Here is a 24261-nt window from a genome sequence, read left to right as displayed (position 1 = left end):
TTCTGTATTTTAGACAGTGCCCTTTGACTACATCACAGCACCAAACACAGACCAGTCCCATGACTTCTGAGACTTGTATCCTGCCCTCACAGGCTTCTCAGCCACAGTATCAGGCAATATCCCTATCTCAGTCCCTGGTATTTCCCCCAGCTCAGACTGGATCTGGTGACTCAGGGGCTGTTTTCTTGTGTGGGGCCTTTTGGACAGCCTCTTCCCGGGGGAAACATTTGCCATGGTAAGCCATGGCAAGCAGATGCTGGAGATCCGAAAAGAAGAGAACCAAAGACTTCTTAGACAAGAACTTCACAAGCAAAATGAGAAGGCCAGCAAATTACAGCGGGTACTTTGTTTGTGTGTCCATCTGTCTGTCTATTTATAATATTAGAAAGCAAAGAAGAAAACAGAATTTGTGTTTCTGATCATCAAAACTTCTAATTATTACAGGCTATTTACTGTCTAAAGTGCTCTTATAATACAAACTAATATGATTGACCCAGTATGATTGCAATACAGCACAATGACAGGAGAACACTGGCATGCTCTAATACTATTGTGTGGATTTTATGCTGTATATCCAGTTGGAGGCGGAGACTGTGCACCTGTCAGAGACATATGAGAGTTTAGTGGAAGAGCTCATCCAAAAGGGGATGCTCTGGGAAAAAAACCATGAGGAATAAACTAGAGGCAGAGATCAGGCGTCTTCATGATTTTAAACCGAGACTTGAGAGGTGAGGTTGTTTTAAAATGCCATGCTTTAAGAAACTGCATTTTATTCAAAATGGATCAAATTTTTATCGCTGAACTTTGTGAGTTGGAAGTTCTAGCATAATATAGGTGCATTTTTGTGGTGATTTATTTGTTTGTTTGTTGATTCAGTTTATTTTAGCTGTTTCTTGGGTCCTGTGGCAGATCTTTGTTATTCATGTGTTTTTTCAGATCGTTTGGAAACAGCCAAATCAACAGCTAGCCAGTCAGGAGACGAAGGGACCAAGATGGATGGACACTTGTATCTTTCACAGAGTGAGATTTTACTTCTTATTGCGCATCACAAAAATATGCTTACGTCGCCATCCCCACAAATATGCTTGATACACATTTTGCTGAATCTGGGGTTACTATTACGATAAAAATATGTGTCTAGCTGCTCAACTCAAAACTCAAACCATTTCCTGCTTCCCTTCCTTAATGTCCTGTACCTTCCTCTCTTGCACTCAAATCTCTCTCTGTCTCTCTGGCTATAATGAAAATTCCATATTGCGTCTAGATAAAAACAGCTTTTCAAAACTGTGTTCTTGCCTTACTCCAATTCACTAGTGTAAGCCTACTGTAATGATTTATTATTTTACAAATTTCAAGTTAATATAATTCGCTCTGTTGTTTGTTTATACATGTCAGATATAGTATGCCTTGTAGGACTTTTTATTTTTTCTGCCAGTCTTGATGTAGAATGACAGATGTGCTCACAGGCAAGCACTGTACCATATGTAGCAAATTAGCTCAAAAGGGAAATGTATATAAATAGCTACAATTAATTAAAATTAATTAAAATTAATTGTAATTGTTTTATATCAGCCGCCATTAGTACTGTACCAGAATTCATATTACAAATCAACCCAATCTGTTCGTCCAGCAAAAATTCAGTGTAGTTGCATATCAGCTCTAAGAAAATTTATTTTCATGGGCCACAGAAAATAATTTCTTACAGTATAATGCATGAGAGCATTGTAACAAGACAGGATCGTAAATGGGACATTGATTTACAAGCAGTGACAGATCAGAAACTCAAACTGGAAAGTGAAGACATGCTGTAGTCGAGACCTGACCCAGGCTTGGCTGGCCTTGCCTCGGGACCAAGAAGCGCGGAAGATGGGAAGTTGATGAGAGAAGAGACAGAGTCAAAAAGCAACATGAAAGGGGGGTCACTGATGAGAGGCCTTTTAACTTCTGTGAAGGTTATGTTATTTTGATTTGTTTTTTATTGAGATCACACCTCCGGGGAGTCAACGTTTATGACTTCAAGCATGGTATTGTTTGTATATGTAAACCGGATGGGTTGCTCGATGCAAAAAAAACTATTAAAGATCTAAGAACCACTCACTGTTGCATGCGGTATCAACATATAATATATACGCTCATTTAGTATCATCCAAAAACGAACTGATAGATACCAAAAACATGGAATGGGTTGAGGTTCTATAAAGGGCTCATATGGCGTTGCTTAAAAAGAACATTATTGTTGTTGTATTTGGTTGTAATGCAATGTGTGTTATGTGGTTCAGGTTTAAAAACACCACATTATTTCAACAAATGGTACATTATTTGTCTGCTTCCGTGCTATGCCCGCACTTTCTGGAACGCAATCGATTTTTTCGAAAGTTTCATCATTCTGAAAAGCTAGGTGTACGCTGATTGGCCAGCTATCCTCAGTGCATTGTGATGGAAAATGTTACGCCCCTAAACATACTGTCATGCCGTCTCCCAGCATGGCGAGACAAAAAACCAATATAACAACCATTACAACAACGGGCATTGTGATGCATCCAGTGGGGATATTCCTTACTTATTATACATGACTTAAGTCCCAATTTCGGTCAGGCCTAAGTGTTTCTAAACTACGTTTGAGTTTGATTCTTACACACCCTGACCGTCTGCGATGTTCATGTAGCAATTCAGCCGTGGACTCACATCTTCTGTGTTTATTACAGAGGGTAGGAGGGTCATGTTTTGTACATCTGGGCTATAACAGAGATCACGCATATCTGCATGACGTTGCCATTGCTTAGCAGTCATCTCGGATGATTACCATTGAAGTATCGCATCACACAAATACCATGGTGAAGCTAAATGGCTAAGTATAGCAAAAACCACTGTTAATGTGTGGTAACTATGGGTTATTATGGGCCCAAGCCACTAGAGGCGCAGGAGACCTATTGATTTCTTAGGATCTCTTTGTTCTTTTACTACCTATATGGGGCTTTTGTGGGGGCCTTTAACATGCTCAAAAAACACTCTTGAAAAATGGCACACATGTTGGAATCTGTGGCACAATTAGGGAACACCACAGAGGCTGCGGACCTGGGTGTGGCACAGGGGCGCTACAGGCATCCACTGGAAACACAGTCTGAAAAACGTGGTGTATAGCTCACACACAACTTGCAGTCTATTCTATATGAAAACTCGTGTAGTGTCTGGGACCAATACAGGATACACACATTTTTCAGTTGATTTAACAAATCAATAATTCCATGAGATCAACAAATGAGCAGAGACCCCTTCAGCCAATAAACATATAGGTGCCAGGATGTCTGCGCGATGAACTCCCAGACCCTATGGTTACCATGGCAACCATGGACAACTCAGCCGGACCCATATAACTTTTACAGCCTAAAAATATGTGGGCGGAGGATCTTCCTCCTACTACTAGTTCTCTCTTGAAACAGTATCTGCCTATAAAAAAATGGACTCTTCTCTAATTAATCATAGAAAAAACCTTTTTCTTTGAATGAACACATTATATTTCAGGTTCATGTGGGTGTGTGTTACTGTTCTGTATATTGTATTTTTGTCTTGTATCCTGTTTTTAAAAGATTAAAAGTGGGAAAAGTCATGGCCTAAATGGTTAGAGAGTCGGACTCCCAATCGAAAGGGTTGTGAGTTCGACAGTCTCGGGCCGCAGGGAATTGTGGTGAGGGTGAGTGCATTGTACAGTTCTCTCTCCACCTTCAATAACTATGACCTTAGGTGCCTTGAGCAAGAGGCATCGAACCCCCAAACTGCTCCCCGGGCGCCGCAGCATAAAATGGGCCTGCCCCACTGCTCCGGGGTGTGTGTCAACACGGTGTGGTGTGTGTGTTCACTGCATTGTGTAGTGCTGCACTTCGGAGGGTTATAATGCAGAGCACGAATTCTGAGTATGGGTCACCAACTTGGCGGAATGTCAACGTCAACGTCACTTTATGCCACGCTTGCTGGTGCTTGCTGGCTTATGCTGGTTTTATGAACCACTCGTTGCATGTAATCTTACATGTTTTAGTATCTATTAATTCATGCTTCTGATGATCTAAACGAGAGTGGATATTATACAGTATGTGATACCTATGCAACAATTAGTGTTCTAAGATATCCTAGTCTAGTTTGTATATCAACTTCATGGATCCAGTTCCATATGCAAATTACCAGTGTTTTCACAAAAAGGGTTGTATAACTCCACCAGTATTTCCAAACATCCCGCTTTGAACCATCTTAGACTTAAAAACAAGGCCCACACGCAGTTCAGCCCTTTTCTACGATATGCTTTTCCTTTCTTCTGTGAGAGGTATGTGAGCTAGAATTCTTCTTGGAGCCCAAGTCTACGAACATGGGCCTCGTGCTTGGAATTTTTCCATACACCACAAAGATCTTAGGATCTCAGGCTGATGTCTCTTTTAGCTACTTGTCACTTTCCACTGGGAAAGAAACTCCCAATCACCAACGAGTCAGGGGACAAACTTTGGAATTCATCTGTTATCTCAAAACTAGAATGAATGTCGGGAATGGCGACTCCTACACCCACCGAACCTCGCAAACCCACTCAAGACTTTTGCATCCAGACGCTCATTCCAGGCCAGGTAAATGCAAGTATCATACATTGTAACTTAATGAAACAGAGGTTAGTATAAGCTATAGACCTCGTTTAAACACATAAACGGCGGCGCTGATGTATTTTACTCCAGGTGGTTAAATCTGACTCTGTTCATTAGCTGCATTCTCGGTTTTCCTGATGGTATCATCCATCAAATCTCATTTTGCCCTTTCCACTGTATGAGTGATTGTATGTATGTATGTTTGTTCTGTTTATTAGATCGTCTTGCATTATAAGGTGTGCTTCGTTAATAAACAATCTTGTGCACACCATTACATGAGTTAATGATCCTGCCTGGCAAAAATCAATGTCCCTTTACGAATTCGTATTTGACTAATGCAGTAATACTGTATGAACGTATTTCTGTGGCCACGGAAATATCCTTTCTTAGAGTTTGATACTGAAATTGCGTAAGGGTTCCGCTGGGACGAAAAGATTAGTTTGATGGCACTTTAAATTCTGCTACAATTTACTACTGCACAATCTCAGTATATAATATGTATAATCATAATATTAATTGGAATTATTTATATACATTTACCTTTGAGCTTAATTTTATACACGTGGTTAAACAAAAAGATCTCATTGAGCCGAACAACTTTCCAACGAGTCATGTCATAGGCTCCGCCCAAAAAGGACCGTGGCTATTTAGGCTGTTTAAAAAGGCATGCCTCTGAATATGTCGATCTACTTCTTGAGGAGTTCACACCGTTCACCACACAAACGCCGGTGAACATGGATTCTCAAAGACATTGGGGATGCTAAAATTGCGAAGAGGATTATATTGATATCTCAAATGGTTTGCCCGTTTGGCAAGGCGATGCATGTTATGGCGAGAAATGAGAAATAACAGGAAGGGTCTATTAATGTCCAATACATTTTCTGATTTTCGATCAAAAAGTCAGGGTATATCGATTCGTATGTATGATGCCGATGGCAAGATTTGCCTTTAGGAGCCAAAGTTATAGTGCCACCAACTGGCAGCAGGAACGGTGTACAGTGTGTTTCAAATGCTTTGAATTCAGCATCTTATTTTTTACTCTATTTGCTTCAAACATCCTCAGAATAATGTCAAACTGCGGTTACGATATAAAACTGTTGACGGGGATATTTATATGCTATAATTTATTTGTTTGCCTATGGCAACATGTCAAAACTTGAACATTCTTTTTGGTGGATTTAGAGGCAGAGGTAACATGCTAAGAATTTCATTGAAACTCAAAACACATATCAGTATTAATGATAGGCTAGACACTGGCAAAAGGCTCATAAAGAGCGTGGATGGAGGAGGCAACTCTATAGCCACCAACCTTTTGTAAAAAACTTGAGGGTAGTTTTAGCTACAGACTCGGTAAAAAACTGTTTTTATCAAGACGGAACCAACTTCTTTAATTAACAGTAATCAGCTACGACTGCAACAGGAACAAGGTCAGCTATTGTGATCTTGAATATGGATTTTTGCGGCATGCCTTTTGAATCATGGCTAAAATCAAGTTAAAAAAAAGCTATGGTGAAGTTTTTATTAATTTGCCCACGTGTGGGACCTGGGACATGTGGTGTGCTTGTAATCCAATTCTATAGCAGCGCCCCTGTAGCGGAGCAGGAAACTGTAAGGGTCCAATTACCACATGTTGTTCACACTCTCCGTTGTCTGAATGCCTGCTGTTCCAGAGCGGCTCTGATGCTTTTAGAGGGAGATTGAATACATTAAACACAGGTCTTTTAAAACTCCTCTAAATCTTAAAACCTACCTATGCTCAAAACATCCAGGAGGAATACCCGGATGACAATGAGGCAAAATAATGTCTGAATTATTATCGCCTTTAGGATTTCACTCTAAATGCTAAAATACTTAGGACAAATTTTAGTACATCTACACACGCACACACATATATATATATTATATATATATATATATATCGATATAATTATTAATTGGTGCTATCTATGGGGAAAGGAAAGCAACACAAACAGTGTATATTTTTAATAAAAATTCAACATATAAACGGTTTTAAGTGCACTTTATTAAGAGCACCTTTAGCTAGTTATTTGAGCGGACACAACAGTGGGAAACTGTGAAGGCAAAAGGAAAATTGCATGTATAAAATTTTACTTTGTAACATTGGCACTTTAGTCGTTAAAAAACACTTAGGCCTGGTTTAACAGACAGGCTTAGGATAAAGCCACTACTCACGTAAAATACGGGCATTTAAGTATTTAACCTCACTGAACCAAAAATTACACACTTCAGTTTACACCAGCAAAACAAGCCAGAAACAGCTCTTTAAGGTAACAACTGCAGCGTCAATTTAACCTTTTAACAGTGGAAGATTTTAATTTGTTAAAAAATACATAAACACTTTAGTCGTTAATTTGTACATAATAACACTGAGTCGTTTAATACATTGAAACATTTTTCAATGCAAGCTCTTAATGTAGAGGCTCCATTATTATCAACCAGTGCCATTAAATTCAGAAATAGTCAGAATATGCTAACTGTAAATTTAAACTGCTTCATTGCAAGTCTATGGTGAAAAAAACCCCATACTCAGACTGATTTTTTTTGTTTGCTATCTGCATTGTAACCACATCCAAAGCCAGTGAAACACACACAGAGACACCTTTGCGCGTGGGCAAGCCGATTTTATGCGTGGCGTTGCCTCAGGGAGCAGTTGGGGGGTCACACGGTGCACCTTGCATCAAGGGCACCGCGTCGGCTAAAACTCTACCACGGATGCCAGAGCACGAGACTCAAACACACAACCTTAGGTTTAGGAGTCAAACCTCTCTGACCATTTCGGCCACAACTTTCACAACCAATTGAAAAGAAATAAAACACAACATAAATAACAGAAACATAGTTGTGTAAGTAACTGCAACAGTAAGTGCTCTCTCTATATTCAACGTGCCAAATAGACACCAATTTTTTACTTTTTTAAAGCAAGATGCAGAGCTATAGACAACTACAAAACCTATTAAATCCTCCTCTGATGTTTCTTATGGGCCAATGAGGGTTTTTGTTGTTCGCGCTCAAGAAAATTTAGAGTAACAAAAAATTGTGCACTAATCCTTACACTAACTTACACTGTGTGTAAGTTAGGTTCAGTGATGTTAAATAATATTTTTTCACTTGAACAAAATCAGTTCATTTAGATGTTTCCATGTTTAGGCACCCACGTTGTTCACGATTGCATTGCCATGTCCACACCAGGCTAAACTGTACATGCTAGTCGTACCCAGCAAAACCAAAGGTCTGGCATGAGTAGTGATTCACTAAACTAAAGCCACACTGGTCACCATGTTCGATGGTGAAGTGCGATGCCAGTTTGGTTAACTTTACATTTAACAACTTTTTCACATTTCACTATTCTCTGATGCAATGGCAATGGGATAATACAATGTTACAAAATATGTGATTGGTAACAATTAATTTAGTAACTAATTCAATTAAACGTTTTCAAATCAACTGAAATTGTCAAGAAATGTCAAGCAACCAAAGACCACTTCGCAGTTTACATCTAACAGGGGGACACATACAGTGTTTTGCAGAACGTTAGCACTATTCTATCTATCCTTTATTGTGAAGTAAAATTAGCACTATTCCAATCGCTTCGATCTATCTATCTTCTATCTATCTAGCTATCTATCTCTATCTATCGATCTATCTATCTATCTTACTCTATCTATCTATCATACTATTATATACCTATCTATCTATCTGTCTGTCTATCTGTCTGTCTATCTGTCTGTCTGTCTGTCTGTCTGATAAAAGTATCATCTCGATAGGAGCTTCCCATTAATGTGTTTTTTTGATGCAAAATACGGTGAGATGTGTATTTGTATTGTGTCAAGCCAGGGGACAAATATCTGCGGGTTATCACTAATTTATTAAGCATTTTGGATGTCTATCAGGAATAATTTTTAAAATTTTTCAATGGTGATAAAGTCGTGAATGTTTTTATGTGTTAGAGTTGCATTTAATAAAGTTATAGATTGTGAATAAACACTTCGGTAACAATGCCCCTTGTGGTTTCCACACACAGTTGCATTGCGTGCTGTGGAGGTCCCGGCTGTTGGATAGGTAGATGTCGCTCAAAGAACGTCAGGCCACCCACTTTTGGCATGTTTTTTTTATTTTTTTCATTCCTTCCAGTACATAGAAAAGTTTCTTAAAATAAAAATTTGTATGTCCTTGGTGTTTCTCCCAAAATGACCAAAACGATGGTCCCCTCTTGGGTCAGTTGTAGAGTGACAGTCTCCTTTAGTAAAGATAGGTTGTATGTTTATTTGTTTTGGATTGTGTGTGTGTGTTTTGTGTTGTGTGAGGAGATGCGGTGAGGTTTTGTTGATTTGTGTGTGGGCTAAGTGTGGGTGGGTGGGGTGGGGGCGGGTGTCTGTTTTAAACGTTTTGATGGTTTAAACAGTAACAGTAAAACAGTTCAGGGTACAGCCAGATTAAGACTAATCTGTAATGCATAGGCAAAAAATGGTCACAAATGTTATAAATCAAAAATCATTATAATTAAAATGCTTTAAATCATTTACGGTTTTAATAGAACTGCTTTCATAATGTATCATTTGTTAAACAGTAGTAAGTGCTTAACTGACAAAAACTAAATGACATGAAACATTTGATTTTACAGCAGCTTATAATTGGTTGTTGATTGGTAGTTAATAAAATTTTCATGTTAAGTCACATTGTATTAACGAATGGTCAACAGATAAAACTCAATAGTATAAAGTAATAGTAATAAATGCTATTAATTATGTTTTCGTGTTAATTAATATAGTTTAACCGAATAACTGAAACCTGATTGTAAAGTGTTACCCAAAGTTTTTATATATTGGTGTGTGAATCTTGATGTTTGGATGTAAAACACCCTTAATTGCTGTATCCTAGCAAACCAGCCTGGCCAGGAGGGTTACTGTTAATGTAATGTGCCCACTGTGCAATGTTCTAATGATGGCACCAATATACAGTGGGTACCGGAAAGTATTCACACAGTCAAGCATGTTTTTTTTTCCAAGGCACATTTTAACCAATCCCAAACCACATTAATCTTAATAACTGCTATTCATTTTGTATGTAATCATTTATGAGTGAGAATAATTGGCTAATGCCCGGCTGGAAGTTTAAAAATCCATATACGTCCGCGTGTGCTGAATTATTAGGACATGTTTTCTTTAACTGATAAAATGAGCTAACAAAAAGAGAGTTAAATCAGACTGAAAAGTCAAAAATTAGTAAATCCCCATGAAACTTTAAAAAACGAAGTTGCCCAAACAGAAATTGCACAAGTTAAGACATTACAACTCTGAACAGCAAAAAAAATGACTCACCTGGGTCAGCGGGGTCAGATAAAAAAACCCCCCAAAAATATGGAAGACAGAAAAGCACAAAACGTTAACTGCAAACTAATTATTAGAGAATTATTGGTGAATTATAAGAATTATTGTGAAGAATTAGGAGTGAAACCCGTCGGAAGCATTTAGTCTCCAGCACCACCATTTTCCAGAACTGCAACTTTCCGAGAGTCTCCAGAATTACAAGGTGTCAGGTTCTGAGGAGGACTTTGCTTGGGTAATAAAAAATCCTAAAAAATAGACCCTCACTTAATTCGAATAACCATGCTGAAGTATTGTGAAAGACTGTATATTAAGCTGTATATCATTTTTATAGTCTTTATGGACGCATAATTGTGAAGTGACTCTGAAGGCCCAGCAAACCACATCCTCTTGTTTGAAGCATTTTATCTTCCAGAATATGGCAGTAAATTTTAGGAGCGCATTTTAAGTCCATCTCCTATCCTTGAAACGGGGTCTTGCAGTAATTGACTAAAAATTAAGTCTGTGCGACATAAGTCGTCATTTCCTTTGCAGGTTACCATGTTTATTTTCTTATCCAAGCTGTCATTGTGACGCATTTTTTGTCGCAATGTTCATGCCCTTACCTTGCAATTTCTGTATTGCATTAGTTTGGACTCTTTCTCATGGGGATTTACAATTTTTTGTTAAACCGCGTTGTTTTTGTTTTTTTTTTGTTTGGCTTATTTTCATCTGTTAAAAGAAAAGTGCCTAATAATTCTGCACACTGAATTAAGGAGATTTTCTCTTCCAGCCCTCCATAACCACTTATCTATCCCTCCTAAATGATTTAAATACAACATTAATAGTTAGTTATAAAGATTGATGTGGTTTGGAACGTGTCAAAATGTGCCTTGGAACAAAGGTTGCCTAACGTGCCTATTAACTATGTACGCAGTGTAAATCATGAAAGGTTTTGGTAGACCACTTTTCCTAATTTGTTGAACTTAGTAACTGCATTAACTAACATGAACGAACAATGAACAATATATTTTCACAGAATAATTAAGTTTGTTGATGTAAGTTCACAGTGAATTAACTACTGTTAAGAGATTAAAACAATTGTATTAACTGTTTAAGTTTTAGGAATATTAACTGACATTAAGGAAATGCTATATAATATTGTTTTTCTGTTTTCAATTAATACATTAATGTTAATAAACCCTGAAACCTTATTAATAATTTTTACTACAGTTTACTATATTGTTCTATTTGTGTCCCCTTTCACCAGTCTTGATGGGGTTAATTACCCCTTTAATTGTCGTAATCCCTTAAACCCAGACTGCCAGAAAGGGTTACTGTAAATGCATTTTGCTGCTGGGAACAGTTTTTCCTGATGCCACCGGAGGTGGAGTTTGCACTGATGGGCTGGCGCCCGCCACATCGCTGCTTGCATCTATATTTATTATTATTATTTATTTGTTAGTAAACCCTTGTTTAAGTTTCAAAAAGGTACATCTGTAATTAAAACATTACGTAATTGAGTGCATAAATGAACATGAGTAATCTTACCTGACGCTGATATTACAATAGTTAGTTTACGTGATCTGGCTCTTGATTTTATTATTGTTATTAAGGCCCGGATTAGGAATTGCTTGTTTCTTCTTTCTTTGTCTCCTTCATCTTCTCTTGCTCTGTTTCCTCCTTCTCCTTCTCCTTCTCCTTCTCCTTCTTCTTCTTCTTCTTCTTCTTCTCCTTCTCCTTCTCCTTCTCTCATTTTTGAGGGCCTAAACATTACTCCAAAACGCACAAAAACTTTGACACACATCAGAACTGGCAAAAATTTACATCTGATTTACATCTGAAGTGGGTGTGGGCAAACACACCATTGCCTACAAAAAAGTATCTTGATACAAAATCCAAAACCCAACAGGAAGTATGTTATTTTGAATTTCCTGTACGATTTTTGTGTAGTTTTTGCCATTCATTTCCATGCCTCGTCCTTTGACAAACTAGTTTTAATCGGATTATCTTCAAATTTGGTGAGGGTCATCATAAGAAAGTTGTGAAATTAAATTGCGAAGATCTAGAAGAACCAGGGCAATGTCCCTGGTGGCCTGACAAAGTTTGATGTTGCGCATTGAAACAGCAAGTTGCTGTACTCAGGCAAGCAATGTCCGATCTCTGCCCAAACTTCACACGTTTGATAGGTGTTCTGTCCTAACACAAAACCCCATGCCCAAATTCTAGTTTATAATCATAGCACCACCTGTGCTGGCAACACGGAAGTGACATGGTTAACACTGTAATTGGACTTCCTAGGAACATATTAAAAAGCATCGAACAAGTGTTAAATAGGCTGGCAACATCCTCGAGAAATATACTAAAAAACATGCTAGCAACATTTAGCTTAGTGCTAAAGCATGCTACTGTCGTAAGTGAGTCTTACGTCTTGAGATTTTTGAGATCACAACGTCACTCAAGGTGCGGGTATGAGTATATCAGACCTGACCAATGCCCACCTCCTCACTTAGTTTAGTGCACGCAGTCAAAGACTGTTCAATTGGGCAATGTGGGCGTATTTCCCACAAGCGTCTGTCAAACAATTTGAATTCACCACACTGGAGGGAGATGGTCTGAAAGGTTGGTGGCGTTCTGCTAGCTAGTAAAGAGCCTTGGATTATAACACAAAGAAAGAAGACACAATTTTAATAAGATTACATGTAAAGCAATAGTAGTATGCAAGAGTAAAGACAACAACTAGTCAATGATATCAATAAATGATATGCACTCGGCTCATGAGAAATAGATGACCAATATAATACCAAGACTCAAATAACAATGGAATGAACACAGAATGGCTGAATGTGATGCTGTTTTGGGCTTGAATGTGGCAATGGAATGAGATTCAATTGGCATTGTTGCTAATGGGGAAACCACTTAAGGGCTCTGGTGCGGAATTACTGAAAATAAACTGCTTAATTTATTATCTCTGAACACATAATATATTATGTATACGATAATAATAACCTATTATACTATTCTAATATACATTAGTTGTAATGCTGACCTCCAAGTAAATGTTATCTGTAACATGTTTGAAAAACATAGGCTGCCAGTATAACACTAAAGCTAAGGTCTTTATGAAAGACCCGGTTGGGTAAGTGGATAATTACGGTTCCAACAGCGAGGGATCGTTCCAGTGGTAAGAGACGTCTTTCCCCTGGTGATGCACACTGCGTGCAGGGGGGAGGGCACAGCAGAGTTAGTTTCCCGGGAAGCCGTTGATATTTTTGGCGCTGACCTGGAGAAAGCTGAAACTTCTTTTGGTGCCACGGGGGGTCCTTAGAAAATGGCCTGGCAGCTCGGGTCAGGATGGGTCTTCATGGGGTCCTTGCCAGACCTGGCTGCGTAGTTGAGGATGGCCGTGATTTCAGGACGTGTCTGCCACTGTGGAGGTCCCTTTGGGGACTGGGCCTGCACTGACTTTTGGAGAGTGGGCAAGACTCAGACTGGGTCCGTCACTGCGGGGTCCTTTGCAACTTAAGGGCAGCCAAATCAATACGAAGGGTTTTATTACACTCAGGAGTGAGTTGAAACTATAATCGTGTTGAAGTCTGCTTTCCTCCCGGGTCAAGGCCAAAAACTCAGAAGGCTGTTATCTGACTACTGTCTCTCTGGAAGTACTGGAGACCTCAGAACTTTAGTGTTTCTTGTTAGTGTCTTTCTGGACGAAAGACCCAGAACACCGGGAGTGTTTCTGTTTGCTAGTCTTCCCGGTACAGGACTCAGAACCGGGAGTAGTGTCTGTGGGCAGGAGACCTTTTTATCGTTTCTGATAGAGGAGGATGGAATCGGGCGCCTCTCCATTCCAGGAATGTGATTGGCCCACCTGTGTCCAAGATGGGCCATGGTGTTGCCCGCACTAGTGTGGGAGACTCATGTGCATACATTGGCACGTACAAAGGTAACAAGTGTCGTTTAAACATTTCACCCCATGCAGTATTTCTTTACCAAAACTATTTCAAAATGATACCAAACATCAGGGGGAACAAAATAAGTCCCAACTTGATAGGGAACCTGTTGAACTATTCCTATACATACCAGAATGTTACAGTCAGCTCCTGTGAAGTAGGTTGTGTTAAGAGGGTCACTGGTCATTCAACCGACTCTGGTACTTCATCTGAGGATGAACTGAATCCCTTGCAGTTTGCATCTGTATTAAGGTCATCCAAACATGGGGATGAATGATTTGGATAGATTCTTTGTGGCCTCTCTTTGTTTTGCGGTCACCTATTGTTGCAAATACAGAGATTTGGAGGAATTTTTATGGGCAGTCATTTCCTAAACCTTGGAGGGTTGTGCTGGGTGAGGGTCAACCCATAGTCCAACTGAGACGTCCTGTCTTAGTGGTCGTCTGGGGGGCAGAAGGTCTCCCTTCCTGTCCTGCCTAGAGGTGTCGGCAGTGGTCTTGAATCTTATCTGATGGTTCTGAAACAATTGTTTATGTTCTACACCAGGAATTCAATCACAGTGGGGCACATCTCCCTCCACCCGCAGTAGAGTTAGAGGGCCCTGGCCATGTAACTGGTCTTGAGGAAATACGAGTTTGTCTGGTGTTCACTACACTACTAATTCGTGACAAGTCTCGGTTTACTGGACTGTAACCCTTGTTCCCTGAAAAAGCGGGGGGGAACGAGAATCTGCGCTCAAATAGCGCTACTGAGACTTCATTCTTTGTTCGACCGGTTGTGAAGCATGTGTGTCAAACACTGGCAAGAATTGGTGTTTAATAACCTCGGTAGGTGACGTAATTGAATTACGTGCAACTGCAGGTTATAAAATAGACGTGAAACGGACACATCTTCAGGTTCCCCCTTTGTCTGAAGGAGACGTCCAGGCACGTCAAAAGTGCAGCGTTGAGGCGCAGGCATCTCGTTCCCGCTTTTTTTTTTCAGGTAACAGGGTTACAGTCAAGTCACCCGAGGACATTCCCTTATACAAAAGCACACTCGATGCCTGCGCTCAATAGCGCTTATGGGAACGAGATACCAACGCGCCGCCGCACGGTAAAGTGTCGGACCCCCAGGGTTGTGTAGTGTGTGCGCACAACAGTGAAGAGTCTCAGACAGGACTCTGGGATGTCGACCTAAAGGACATGCGAGCCCGGAGTGGCATGGACATCCAAGCTTTAGGAATTGACAAATGTGTACGGGAGAGGACCAACCTGCCGCATCACAATTGTTTTTACTGCAAGGCACACCTCTTGCCAAAGCCATTGAAGATGCAACCCCCCTGGTTGAATGGCACTAACTCTAGAGGCGAAGTTTGAACACGCGCCCTCGTAGGCTAGGGGCAATAGCATCCCTCACCCAATGTGAAATTGTTTGCCTGGTGGCAGCTGCCCCCCGGTTGCGGCCCCCAGGCATGTGAAAAGTTGGCTCTGACTTACGGCCCACTGGATAGTGCGGTGGACGTAATTTGAAGAGCACGTACTGGACACAGTAAGTGAAGTCTTTTCCTGCTCCGCGTCGTGAATGGCGGAGGACAGAAGGCTTCGAGAATGACCACGATGTTATGGTCGAGAAAAGGTACCTTCGGAGGATAATTAGGGTGAGGATGCCAAAATAACTTTGACTCGCCCAGGGCAAAACCTAAGCAGGATGGCAGGACTGACAAAGCCTGTAAATCCCCAATTCTCTCTAGAGAGGGGGTAATGGCCATAACTGGAATTGCCCATCGAGAGCGCATCGAGGAAGAGTATTAGATCTGAGAACCATACTCTGGTCGGCCACGGGGCGCTATCAGTAAGAGGTTGAGACCCCCTGTCGACGGACCTTGGCCAGGACTGCCTCCCGGGAGCAGAGCAATCGGAGGATATGTGCTTTAAAGACACAGTCTGTGCCATGCATGGGCCATCGGCATCCAGAACCGGGGAGCTGCATAGAGTCAGACGAGAAGTAGTGAGGGGACATAGTGCCTCTCTCCTGTGACGTAAAGAGGTCCACCTCTGCTACTTAAAATCTTTCCAGATTTGACTGGACTACTTGGGGTGGAGATTCCATTCCCCGGTTTCACAGTCGGCTTGTCGGACAGCAAGTCTGCTCCCACATTCATATGCCCAGGAATGTAAATCGCCCTGAGGGACAGGAACTTGTCCTGTGCTCAAAGCAGAACCTGCTGCGCTAACTCATTCAAGCGGCGCTACCGCAGTCTGCCCTGGCGATCTATGTAAGAGACTACAGATGTGTTGTCCACCCGCACTAGGACATGGTAGCCTCTTAACTACTGGAGGAAGTATTTCAGGGCCAGAAATACAGTCTTCATTTCGAGGCAATTGATGTGCCAATTTGAGAAGATGACCTCTCCAGATCCCCTGGGCTGGACGGCCATCTAAGACGCTCCCCAGCCCATGAGGGAAGCATCTGTCATAAGCATCTTGCGATGACAACACGGACCTAGAGTGGACCCAAAGTCAGAAAACCGGGGTCTGAAACCACATAGATAGGTACGAAGCCCCCTGGCGCGTAACCCTTATTTGCCCTCTGGGGATTGGCCCTTGGATGAAATCCCCTGGCTCTGAGCCACAACTGAAACAATCTCATGTGCAGGAGGCCCAAAGGTATCACCGTGGATGCAGCTGCCATGAGACCTAAAACTTTCTGAAAGTGATGAATGAACAGTGACTTTCTGGCCTAGCTTGATGTTTCTTTAGGGTGTTCAGAATGGATTCGACATGTGCAGGAGACATCTATGCCAGCATCGTGATCGAATCCTATACAACCCCCACATATGTTGTCCTCTGGACAGGAGAGAGAATACTTTTCTTGGCATTAATTCTCAACCCCAGAGATTCGAGATGAGCTAGGACGACATCCCAATGTCGAAGCGCAAGCTCTTGAGACTGGGTCAGAATCAGCCAGTCGTTTATATAATTTAAAATGTGGATGCTCTGGAGTCATAGAGGAGCCAGAGGTACATCCATGGATTTTGTGTAAGTGCGGGATGACAAGGCTAGGCCGAATGGAAGAAACCTGATACTGGTAAGCTTCGCCCCCAAAAGCAAACCTAAATATTCAAAAAGCGAATATTGTGGCAATATTTTTATATGAAAAATGCGTGTCCTCACAGATCAATTGTCACAAACCAATCCTCTGATTGGATCTGAGAAACAATAATCTTGATTGTTAGCCTGTTTATTTTGTTTGTTTTTTGTTGGTAGCGGTTCAACCCGCGAAGATCTAAAATTGGACGCAGCCCCCGTCTTTGTTGGTAACCAAGAAATACCGACTTTAATAGCCTGACTCTCTGTCTGGCAGGGGAACACATTCTATGGCCCCTTTGACCAACAGAGTCTGCAATTCCTGTGTCAACAGATATGCACGTTCCGGTTTCACAGAAGTAGAGACCACGCCGTTGGACGATATGCAAACTGAATCCTGTAACCTTTCGCTACAGTCCTTTCCACTCATGGGGAGATATTTGGCAGTAGCTTCCACGCTGCCAGCTTCTCCGAAAGGGGCACTAATTTTGACACTTTGTTTGTTGGTGGGGGTTAGATGTCTGGTGTCCTGGTACGTGGCAGGAGACAACAGAGCATGTAACACTTCACTGGAGGCCACTGCCCTCCGAAACACCGGTGGTGGCGGAGGTTGTTCAGTGATCCCCTAAGGGTGCCAGGAAGGAGCCCTACACTTCTGTTGGAATTTTCCATGGCCCTCCCTGAGGGGACACACCCTTTGTCCTGGGCACAGCCTAAGGCCCTTGCTTTGGTCGTAATGACGGTACTTTGGTCCAGCTCCATCTGTGGCTGCCAAGTGCTACAAGCTGCTCCCCAGTCTTACGAGGGGGCGCACAACTCGCCACACTCTTTCTTTGAGCCTCCTGCCCCAGAGGAGCCGGATCGGGTCGAGACTGTTTTTTTTTTTTTCTTGACAGCCCTGACACTTGAGCACAGTGAGTGAGAAACGTATTAAAAGTCTCCTTCTAGCGCTCAGATCTTTAAGAAGATCAGCCTGATGCGCCTGCAGAACCCTTGGTGTGCAGGGCAGCACTAGTCTGACCCACAGCATGAAAATGCGTTCCATCCAAGTGTAGATGTTGCTACATAGCTTGGCAGGGAGCAATTGCTGTCTTTGTATATATATTTTATATATATTTTTATTTATTTAATTCATTTTTATTTTTTAACCGATGTTGCTCCTATAGGGGAGAGATAGCCTGTTAGCGTCTCTCTCACCTAGGAAATCAATATGTACAAAACCTCATTTTAAGGCTTTTATCTGGTCACTACACGAGTCACCACCTAGTAACTCCTCATGTGCTTATAATCGCGAGAGGAGCGCTAGGAGAGTGCACTCTCAATGTCCATTACAACAAAAGCAAGAGCTACAGCAGCCTCTGCCCAATCAGAAGAAGAAGTGCCTGGGCACGCTTGGAGGTGGGGCCGCGAGAACCTTCCGATCTGACTGGCGAGAACATGAGAGAGGGGGTTTTGCCCGGTACTTTAATCCTCAGCCAGATCAAAGCGCGATCTTAATGAGCGGGAAGCAGCTCGTTCCTCGTGAGAGAAAAGAGCCTAGCGCGGATAGGAAGTTGAACCGCGGTGCTCACATCTGCCACTCTAGAACGCGACAGCAGCCCTGCTTTCTTCCAAACAATAAACATGGGATTTCTCCTCAGAGATCGGCCATAGAGAGTGAGGCACGCATCTCTTATAGAATCAGCAAGAAAAATAAGTTGTTTAAAACTTTTCTTCTTTTTTTTTTTTTTTTTTTTTTTTTTTTTTTATCAGCACATGCTTCCTTTTAAACTATAATGCTTTTCAGCAGCGTGACACGACACACACACACACACAATGCGGTCTCTGAAGACAAAGAAACCTGAAGATGTGTCCGTTTCACGTCTATTTATAACCTGCAGGTGCACGTAATCAATGACGTCACCTACCGAGGTTATTTAAGCCAATTCTTGGCGTGTTTGACACACATGCTTCACAACCTGTCGAACAAAGAATGTTCTCATTAGCGCTATTGAGCGCAGCATCGAGTGTAGCTTTTGATAAGGGAACAGGAAGTTGCTGTAACTCAGGCAAGCAATATCCAATCTGCCCGAAATTTTACAAATTTGATAAGAGTACTGTCCGGAACACATCAACATGCTCGTATTCGGTTATAGTCATCCGCCACCTGCTGGCAACAGGAGGTTTCATGTTTAACACTGTTATGGACTCCTAGCAACATATTAAAAAGTGTCAGGAAGTGCTAAACTCACTGGCAACATGCTAGAAACATATTAAAACATGCTAGCAGGACTTAGCTAAGTGCTAAAGCATGCTATTAATAAAGTGAAACAGGAAGTTACTGTAACTCAGGCATGCAGTGTCCAATCTGCACCAAATTTAACAAGTTTGATAAGAGTGCTGTCCTGAACACACCTACATGTCCGTATTCAATTATAGTCATAGCGCCACCTGCTGGCAACTGGAAGTGACATGTTTAACACTGTTATGGACTCCTAGCAACATAATAAAAAGCATTAACAAGTGTTAAATAGGTTGGCAACATTCTAGAAGCATGCTAAAAGTGTTAAAACATGCTATTAATGCAGTGATACAGAATATTACTGTAACTCATGCATACAATGTCCAATCTGCCTCAAACTTCACATGTTTGATTTGAGTCCTGGCCTGAAGACATCTGCATGCTCATATTTGGTTATAGTTATAGCACCACCTACTGGAAACAGGAAGTGATGTTTTACACTGTTATGCACTGTTAGCAACACAGTAAAATATGCCATTGTGTGTAAAACATGCTAGAAATATTCTCAAACATGCTAGCAACATTTACTAAGTGTAAAAGCATGCTATTAATACTATGAAACAGGAAGTTGTTGTAACTCATGCATGCAATGTCCGATCTGCCCCAAACTTCACATGTTTGGTAAGAGTCCTGGCCTGAAGACATCTACATGCCAAAATTCAATTATAATTATAGCGCCACCTGCTGGCAACAGGAAATGTCTTGTTTCACGCTAACTTAAACATGCACTGTCTGATCTGCCCTAAACTTCACATGTTTGATAAGAGTCATGGCCTGAAGATATCTTAACGCCAATATTTCAGTTATAATCATACCGCCACCTGCTGGCAACAGGAAATGACTTGTTTTAAACTAACTTCAACATACAATGTCCGATCTGCCCCAAACTTCACGTTTGATAAGAGTCCTGGCCTGAATTCATCTTAAGGCCAATATTGACTTATAGTCATAGCGCCACCTGCTGGCAACATGAAATTACTTGTTTTACACTAACTTAAAACATGCAATGTCCGATCTGCCCCAAACTTCACATGTTTGGTAAGAGTCCTGGCCTGAAGATATTCTACATGCCAATAATTAGTTACAATCATAGCGCCAACTGTTGGCAGCAAGAAATTTATCAAATATATCAAACATGCACACAGAAAGAACATCTACGGTAATTCACGTTGGCAAAAACACACAAGGAAATGTGTTGTAAAAAAAAATATATATACATATATACTGGGGCGCTGTAAAGGGGGGGTAAACGATGACGATTCTCGGGGCCCATGACTAAGAGGGGGCCCAGAGAAGCCCCCAATAAAATTGTGGTGCTTAAAAAAAAATTGATAGTAAAAATTATTAACTTTAAATTATTCTATTTGCTGTTTCCTGGTGTCAAATTTTTTTATTTGTTTAGGAAACACAAACGTCCGTGGGCCCCTCTCCCCCTCTCGATTATCATAAAATGGTTCAGTCCGCCCAAATTGTATCCAGTAACCAAGGCAACACAAACAGCTTGACTTCACTTATAGCGCCTGCAGATTCAACTTGACAGAGGATGTGAAAATGCCTCAAAAATCTGGAAGTCAAAAACGGAAAGAGAAAAAAATAAGAGAAGTGAAAGAGGCAAAGGGTCGACAGTATGTTACCCAATATTTCACAAGAAAAGGTGGGTTTGTAAGTAGGCCTAAATTGTACTGTGGACCGCCCGTGACAATGATCGTAGCCTACGGCACTTTTCTGTGCGTACGCACGCTTTGTACATGAGGCCCTAGGTCTCTACGGTAGCATTTTTCGATAAGTTAGCAGGTTTTGATAGAGCAGGGTGCAGCGGGTGCACGGCTTTGCCTCACATGCAGCCGGTGTCGGCGGCATTTGTACGAGTGCGGCGCCCACTTTCAGCACCCCTGCTGCGGTCCACGCTGTTGCACCTGTCTTGCAAGCAGTCTAACTTCCTGAACTCTGATAAAAAATCCTCTGCCAGCTACTGTACAAACTACTATCAGCTGTTTGTGAGGTTTCAGTGCATCTCTTGAAGATGATGTGGAGTTGTATTACTACAATGTCCCCTATATTGTCAAATACAGCATGATTCATCTCTGCCAACCATCTTCACATGATACTTTCACATTATCTGATCCAGACCGTCGGCAAAACTCAATTTAAACAGCGCAAAATGGCTGCCTGTGGACGTTATAGGTAGAAATGATTATATTTCTGTTTTTATTCACACAATAAATATTTAAACTAGTTTTAATGAAAATTCATCTAGTTTTAGGGAAAGTCAGGGAGCAGCAAGGCTTTGTGATTTATTTAGACAAAGTTATTGACTATGCAAATTTCAAAACTGTCAAAATGATGCCTTGTTCATTCTAGTGTTAAAGATAATTACCATAAGTTTAAATGTTGCGGTTAAAATGACTGCTGGTGGCCGTTCTAGTTTAAAAGTGCATGATAAGGGAACTCAATTTTCTCCCCATGTTAGGTCAGAAAACGCTGGAAAAAATAACAAAACACAGTTTTAGTTAAACGTTCAATGCAGTCAAACGCACTTTGTCAAAATCATGCCTCGTTCCAAACAGAGTCAAATGAACCAGCAGTGACTGTTGCTGGTGGGGAGAGGGCATTCAGCAAATTAAAACTGATAAAAAACTACTTGAGGTCTACAATGTCTCAAGAAAGGCTTTGCAGTCTTGCTATGCTTTCCATTGAGAGCGAGTTGGCTAGAGAGCTCGACTTCAAAGATTTGATTAATGATTTGCAGCTGAAAAGGTCAGATGTTGGACTTTTGTTTAGAAATGTTGAGCAAGTACAAGAGATTAGAAATGATGTGGAAAGAGTAACTCAGACTCATCTATGTTATACCGTGGCCATTCTTTGATATAGTATATTATGCAAGTTCTGCTTAAATTATTAGAAATTTTATATGGCCATTTTGTTTTATGGTGGTGTTTTCTTGCTGAGATTTTTTTTTCACCACAGATTGTAATTCCTGTTTTTTTTTTAAATTTGAAAGTTTTTTTTTTAAATTTCAGTATCAGTGTTGAAGCAAATAAATATAAATACATTTCATTGTATTAAGAGTGCTCAGTGTTTCCGTTACATTTCATCTGTCATGTTAAAATATTAGGTTAGATTAGATTAACTTTATTGTCATTGCCAGTGTACAGTACAATATATACAGTACATTCATACAAATATAAATATATGTGAATACACTATATGACACATGTACAGCTATGCACAGTATATACATTATACAGTACTGAAGTAGTGCAGTATTACAGAGGACAAATTACGGGTGGGGACATGGGATGGAGTTCAATTGTCGGATTGACTTAAATATATGAGAATGATAGTCAAAATACCATAAAAGCGCATGATTTTATGTAAATTAATATGAAAAAACTCATATTAAGTATATATATATATATATATATATATATATATATATATCGCCAGCAGTCACAGACATTCGTATTTGGACAGGATTAGTTTTCTCAGAGGATCACTGAGTTTGCTGAAAAACAGTAGGTAATTTGCTCTGGATTTATTACAGAGGTTGTGTGAGAAAAACACATATGTGGCAGATTTGGATGGGATTAAAATCACCAAGTATGTCTGTGAAACACAAATTTCTCTAACGACCCCCTGTGAAACTAGTTTCATCTGAGTAAGGCTTTACACTGTGTTTTTACGCTTTACGTTGCGTAACGCACCATGTAAGCATAAAACCATGTCTGCATTTGTGATCAGAGAAACGACAAACAACAAGCACTACTCTACACTGCATAAAACTCGCGTTGGAATAATCAGTGGCAAATTCTTTAAATATAAAAACCATTCTTACAGGCTGTGATTCAGACAAAATGTCGTGCCTCACAGGACCACGGTGCTACATAAATACAGACATACAACAATGAAGTAAAACAGTCGTATAACCTATACACAACTAACCTAATGACAGATTTTGACTATAAATATATATATATATATATATATAATATATTTTATATTTTATATTTTGAATATTTTGATTATATATATATATATATAGATATATATATATATATATATATATATATATATATATATACTCGTTAGGTAAAAAAAAAAAATTGCTTAAATGCACTGTAAGTCCCTTTGGATAAAAGCGTCTGATAAATGCATAAATGTAAATGTAAACCTCTGTGCAAAGAGAAACATCATAAGTCAAGAAGCTGGCTGGGGAACACTCCAAGATGATTTGTAGTGCATGAGCATGTAAACACACATATTATTGAGTCTTTTGTGGGATTATGTACATACAGCAGTGTGTGTGAAAAGTGTCTAGTTCGCATAGAAAATTTGAATTGCACAAAAAAAAAAATAATACTTTTTCTGTGATGTGGTAAGGTTGGGGGGTGTTTGGGGGTGGAGGAGGTGAGATGGTCCATGTTTCTGGAGGTAGGGGGTTTGTGTGGGTTTCAGAGGAGGGTGGGGTTATTTAAGTTCAGGGCTCTCCCAGCCTGGGGGGAAAAGCTGTTGAGCAGTCTGGTGGAGCGGGCTCTGATGCTCCGGTACCGTCTTCCTGATGGTAGCAGCTGGAAGAGACTGTGGGAGGGATGGGTGGGGTCCTTCACGATACTGTTGGCTTTGCTGGAGCATCGTGTGAGGAAAATATCCAGGATGGAGGGTAGAGGGGCACCGATGATCTTTTCAGCTGTGTTCACTGTCCACTGGAGGGTCTTGCGGTCTGCTGCACTACAGTTCCTATACAAGACAGTGATGCAGCTGTTCAGCATGATCTCAATGGTTCCCCTGTAGAATGTGGTGAGGATGGGTGGGGGGAGACTTGCTCTTTTCAGCCGGTGGAGAAAGTGTAGCTGCTGTTGTGCCTTCTTGGAGAGTGACATAGTGTTGATGGTCCAGGTGAGATCCTCTGTGATGTGCACCCCCAGGAATTTAGTGCTGCTGACTCTCTCCACAGTCGAGCTGTCGATGGTCAGTGGGGGGTGGTCAACGGAGTTTCTCCTGAAGTCCATATCA

General features: G+C 40.8%; 1 protein-coding gene across 1 annotated transcript in view; it reads left to right on the top strand.

The window, feature by feature from the left end:
* Positions 1-703: 703 nt before the first annotated feature.
* The window catches only part of LOC122146547 (angiomotin-like protein 1), a 34534-nt gene continuing 10976 nt past the window's right edge, over positions 704-24261 (top strand). Inside the window, exons 1-2 of the mRNA XM_042765763.1 lie at positions 704-728; positions 937-1020. Of these exons, the coding sequence (XP_042621697.1) occupies positions 704-728; positions 937-1020 (109 nt within the window). The remainder of the gene's footprint in view (positions 729-936; positions 1021-24261) is intronic.

Source organism: Cyprinus carpio, chromosome A11, assembly GCF_018340385.1.
Source record: "Cyprinus carpio isolate SPL01 chromosome A11, ASM1834038v1, whole genome shotgun sequence".
NCBI lineage: Eukaryota > Metazoa > Chordata > Actinopteri > Cypriniformes > Cyprinidae > Cyprinus > Cyprinus carpio.
This window is presented reverse-complemented; position numbering and strand designations above follow the sequence as displayed.